At 49.6% G+C, this 5,751-nt stretch overlaps 1 protein-coding gene across 3 annotated transcripts in view; it reads left to right on the top strand.

Annotated features, from left to right (window-relative positions):
- Positions 1–1,369: 1,369 nt before the first annotated feature.
- The window catches only part of LOC144098621 (endosome/lysosome-associated apoptosis and autophagy regulator family member 2-like), a 62,993-nt gene continuing 58,611 nt past the window's right edge, over positions 1,370–5,751 (top strand). Inside the window, exon 1 of one of the 3 annotated variants that reach the window (XM_077631406.1) lies at positions 1,370–2,059. In XM_077631406.1, coding sequence (XP_077487532.1) covers positions 1,952–2,059 — 108 coding nt within the window. In that variant the 5' untranslated portion in view covers positions 1,370–1,951. The remainder of the gene's footprint in view (positions 2,060–5,751) is intronic. The other 2 variants (XM_077631405.1, XR_013307211.1) reach the window with 2 other exon arrangements.

Genomic DNA, 5,751 nt, shown 5'->3' with positions numbered 1-5,751 from the left:
TCTTCTTTCACTCCCTCCTTTATCCCTTCCCTTACGGCGCGGTTCAGGTGTCCAACGATATATGAGACAGATACTGCGCCATTTCCTTTCCACCAAAACCAATTATTATTATTATTATTAAAACAGCTGGTATTACAGCACGGCAGGGTTTGCGCTTTTGTAGTGAGCTAGCACTTTTCATACTTCGCAATGTACTTATCTATTCATTATTCCTTCACAGTATATACTTTAATACAAGCATACGTGACTCGACTGCGAGTCAGGCGGTATGTAAGGCTTGGTTCATTTTGCGATTTATTTCTCGCAGTTTACCTTTCTTTGCAGTGCAAGGCACATTCTTCTGATTTTCAGCTGACTGTACTCTTCAATAAATGACGGAACTTGTGATCATCCCTGAATCGGCAGTCGTGCTCCCGTATACCGAGACCATATTCCATCGCCATCGTAACAGGCTAGCACTTTGGATTTATCCTTTTCTTTCCTTTCCTCAAAGGACGCTGTGCGGGATTGAAGGCTTCGGATTACTCTGGGGCAAGAGATTAGCCGGCGCTGAGATGGTGAGCAGGCATATATAAAGAACAAGAAAGCACTGTGACACACAAACGCTCACGGCCCTGTCAGTACTCCGCGTATACCGGTCAACCCGTTGAGCGGCCTGGCGCAGACCAAGATGTGTGCGACCAAACAGATTTCGTGCCGGCACGGGGCCCTTAAGCTGACAGCTCTGGGCGAACGGATGGCGACCACAGAAGTAGCCGGGGCGCATGCGCGCCACCTCCCTAAGTGCAGTGCCTGGACACGCCAGGCAGGGGGGAAAGAAAAAAAGAAAGAATTAGGGAATGATGAAAGCAAAAAGGTAAGAAAGGAAGACAGAGATGCGAAGGAAACATAGCTAGAAGGTAAGAAAAGATGGTACAAAGACGCAAAGAAATTGGCGGGAGGTGGCGGACTGGGATTAATGCGCACACTATACGTTCGCGTCCTATATTTTATTTAGACACGCGGTTCTCCGTCTGCTTTGATTAGGCACGGCACTTCGTTTTCTTCCCTACTGCACCTTTACGGTTGCTGTTCCTGGGCGTCGACGCCAATGCCTCTCAATAAACAAACCCTTATATGTGTGCGGTGAGGCCGCAGCCATCAATTGGGGAATGAGTTCGGCAGCCTGTCCCTCAATGTCAGGATGCGCCCCCTGGGAAATGGGAATGGCAGTTGCTCCTGGTGCAGAAAAGCAGTATGCCTAATACAACACCACACGACTAATTTGTTCGCTTTTATTCAACTGATGTACGCGCTAACCGTTCGATCTCATCTCACATTGATCCGCATCTTCAGCCACATAAAAGTAACCTTGGCTGCGTCGTCGTGCACACGATAGTTACCTTGTCTCTCGAGAACACATGCTGTCCATCGCAAACGAAGAGAAAGAAGTCATATTTTACGACGTGCGCCAGCTTTTCTACGCGTGATTTCGTGGGCCAGTCAGTATTGAAGAATCGAAAGAGGAATCTGCGCTGCGTCTGCTTCTTTAACGCCGGCTCGTCAGTCGGCGTCAGCGTTTGAGCTTAGGCAACCGCCCGTTGCCGTCGAGGGCTTGCCCACCTTCCCCGCGACCCGGCGCCGCTACCCGTTCTGCGCATGCATCGTCGTCGGCAGCCGTCGCCACCGACGCTGCTCCGCCAGTTCCATCCGTCGCCGACGCCAGCATCGCGGCGCTGCGGTCGCCGCCCGCACACCGGCACCGCCGCCGCCGTGCTGCCGCTGTGAGCGCAGCGCGGACCTCTACGTGGCTCGACCTCACAGCCGCGCAACACAAAGAAAAAAAGAGAGATCTCCCACCCGCGCGGATCACCATGCCTAGCGGGTGACCGCGTCTGCTGACGTTCCAGCTTCGTCCACCATCGCAGCGTGCCCGCCGGCGTCGCGAAAGCGCGGAAACTTTTCGCCGGAGATGCCGCCCAGCAGCGCGCTGCTGGCTGTCGCCGTCGCCCCGTTCGGGCTCCTTCTCCTGACCACCCTCGAGTTGTGCGGCGCAGACGAACTGCCGGCGTGTCAACCTGTAAGTAGCGTTTCTCCTCACTGCTGTGGGGCGCTGGGTGAAGCTGATGGCTGACTTGAGCTCGGCATGTGCTGCTTTCTGATGCCAGGCCTGCGGTGCATTTGGCGACAACCGCCAAGTTCGCTTCGTGTCGCGCCTCGCGCTCAGTAGCACATTGAACCTTGTTGCGAAGCATTGATAAACAACATCTGAACGCGCGATTGAGCGGCCTGAAAAAGAAAAGAGCGAGAGACGCGTGTTTCCACCGCCGCGCCAGATGTTGGCGTCCGCGACGACGCCTGGCAGGCGTGGCGTCTTGCTCGTGTGCGTGCGGCTCGTCGTCGGTGAGCGGCGGCTCGGGTCTGCTCGTAAAATGCGCACTTCAGTCGGGCTGCCGCATGGCTAAGCCTAACCGCGCGGGGGACCCCGTCTCCGGGCGCATTGCGCCTGCGCTGCACCCCGCTCGGCACTGTACACACAACGTGGCGTCTGTTGCCGGGACAGCGACACCCGCCGTCTCCGGTAGACGTTACTTTCGACACGGTATTCCATGTGTTGCAGAGCAACCGCTTCAAACCGCTGCTTTGCTTCGCCCCAACTTGCAAGAAGAGTTATCCCCTTCACATTTCTTACACTCCCCAGGATTCAACTTCGTAAAAAAAATTATTAAACCATAAGCTTGCGGTCTACGCAGAATGATATCTTGCATATTGCCGCGACTTGAAGCCTGATTACAGCCTAATGTAATGCTTGACGTCTAACATGAGGTCATGACCACGAAAGTCGTTTTTTTTTTTACTTTGGCGCGAGCTGTGGGCACGTGGACGTGCTTGGCCTTATCTCGTGTGCTACTCTCGATACCATCTACACATATACGACATGGTGAACTTAACTAAGCACGCCCATATGGAGGTAGAATGGTGGTCGTCGCAAGTGATCGTGCTGCTTTCCTGTCGCAAAGACCGACGCGTGTTTTGTATTGCGTCTGCCAGGAAATGTCCTCTTTCGGTTTTGCGTAAGCGTAGCACAAGACAGGCAGACGTTTTACAGGATGTAGCTAGTACGTACATCCTGCCGCCTGTCTATCTTCTCCGTTCTTTCTTCTCATTTGAATTTCAAACACTTGTCGTGCGAACAAAGGTCGAATGATGTCCTGGAGCTTCTTTCCTGTTTCCAGCACGTATTTATGACAAATTGACGGAACGAGTCTTCACTTTAACGAGTTATTGCGGAATCTAGGAGCAGCTCGTTTCTACTGCCTTACGTAATGTCACTAAAGGAAGGTAGTTCGTGCAGAGCTAGACAACTTTTTTTGAGGCTAAAGCTGCAAAGAAGAGTTAACGACTCAAGATCCAGGCAATACTATTCGCCGTACCTCTTATTGTCGTCGAGTCCTGTCCTAGTACAGCTACAAGGCGTACACTGCTTTCGCCCATCTTTAATTCTTTTTCGTCTTGCCCAAGAACACTTCGTTCGGCAAAAGTTTCTTGCTCAAGACTTCGCCGACGGGGTATACGCTTGCTTGTACCGGTACACGGTACAGGTGTGGCGCAGCTGAGTCATCGTTCTAGCCCGTATTTAATTTCCACAGTTATTAACCATTATTTTTTCTTTTGCGAGCAGTTCTACGTCTTATGAAAAATGCGCAAGTGTGCATGGATGAAATCAGCGGCCGTATCTTGTAATAGTCCTTTCCTTTCTTGCTCTGTCACTCTTCCCGGCGACGTAGACCATGGCGAGCAACAACATTTGCAAGGCACCGAAAGGAAGTGAAAAAAAACAAAACATTACAAAATGGCGGCAATACCTTGGAACGTGGGTGATCGCGCACTTTCCACGCCGACTGAATGGCATTTTTAGAGCGACGACAAGCTCTACATTTCGCATTAATTGGGGAAGGTTCGACGTACACTGTGTGGAAACGCTGCCTGCCGGCCCCACTGCTTCGCGCGTTTTTATAATTCTATTTAAAGATTACATTCGGATGTGCTGTCATGGATGGTTTAGTTTGGTTTATAGGGTTTTAACGTCCCAAAGCAACTCAGGCTATGAGAGACGCCGTAGTGAAGGGCTCCGGTAATTTCGACCACCTGGGGTTCTTTAACGTGCACTGACATCGCACAGTACACGGGCCTCTAGAATTTCGCCTCCATCGAAATTCGACTGCCGCGGCCGGGATCGAACCCGCGTCTTTTGGGCCGGCAGCCGAGCACCATAACCACTCAGACACCGCGGCGGCTGTGCTGTCATGGAAATAAAACATCATCTATTTATTTCGTGCCGGGAAAGGAATTTCCGGAGTTCTTCGAGAGAGAAGTGCAAAAGAACCAGCATTACCGAAGCGAATGTTGTTTGTTTTTCAGCGTAAACATTGAATTCGGCGCCGGTGTCCGTGGTCGTTGAACCAATGGCAAAAGCAGCCTGGCAGACCGGAAACCAACAAGTCTGATATCGTATGCCTTGAACTTTCCATACCCGCAGCGACTCACAATGCGCACTGTGGGCGTGCTTATTTTCGACTTATATGCGCGGGTGGGAGTCGTGAAGCGACGTCGTACGGTTCCGAAACAGTGGACAGTTTGAGTTGCTATTAGCAACGAGTATGCCGTCCTTGTCAAGCGCCACAACAATGAAAACTGGCTTCTTTGAACCGCTTTTCCAACAGAAGGTCGGTTAGTTGAGTATAAGCATGCACCTGGCGTTTAGGCTCGCGAACGGTTAAAGCATCCTTCGATTTAGTTAAAAGGTCGCGGGTTCGATGCCAGGCGATAGCTGCTGCCCTTCTCTTTGCTTTCCTTCGTGAGATAAGGGTGGCAAATGCGTTGTAGGCGGGGATTCAATACAATGAACGCACTTGTGTACATCGGTGCTTCATTAGGAACTGACGGTAGCTACCACTCAGTTTTTCCAACACAGCGGCCGTTATAGGGATGCGTTTCAATGCGTGACGGCAGACGGCCGTCATTTGAGTTGCTACTATTCTTGAAACGCGCCAGTTTTAAAGTTTTAAACGTAGCTGACAGCTTTTAGACCGTGGCGAAGTTGCAGATACTCTCTCTCTCTCTCTCTCTCTCTATATATATATATATATATATATATATATATATATATATATATATATATATATATATATATATATATATATATATTAGCAGACAGGGTAAAGGAAATGAGGGGCTCGTTTGACAAACTTATGAAGGGAGCCAACAGTCACCGAAACCAAGGTGCATAGGGGAATGTTTATTTATTTTTGTTATTTGTAGTGCTGATCAGTGGTATAGTAATACTTAGATTAATCTATTGCTTAAAGAAAATTAATTATAAAGCAGCAGAAAAAACAACCATGCCGCCGGTGGGAACCGAACCCACGACCTCCGAATATCGCGTCCGGTGCTGCTATATATATATATATATATATATACACTTATTAAGGGAGCCAACAGTCATCGAAACCAAGGAGCATAGAGGAATGTTTATTTATTTATTTTTTTGTGTAGTGATGATCAGTGGTATAATAATACTTAGATTAATTTATTGTTTATAGAAAATTAATTCTAAAGCAGCACCGGACGTGATGTTCGGAGGTCGTGGGTTCGGATGCGCGAAAGAAAGAGTGCTGCGAAGTCGGCCATCTTGTCCGCGCAGTTGCTGTCAAAATAAACACAACGGGGCAGATATTTTTGATCTCTCTGCCGTTCTCGACATTTCACGCA

The sequence above is a fragment of the Amblyomma americanum genome, chromosome 7 (genome assembly GCF_052857255.1).
Source record: "Amblyomma americanum isolate KBUSLIRL-KWMA chromosome 7, ASM5285725v1, whole genome shotgun sequence".
NCBI lineage: Eukaryota > Metazoa > Arthropoda > Arachnida > Ixodida > Ixodidae > Amblyomma > Amblyomma americanum.
Note: the sequence above shows the minus strand (reverse complement) of the source record. Positions and strands in the feature narration are given on the sequence as shown.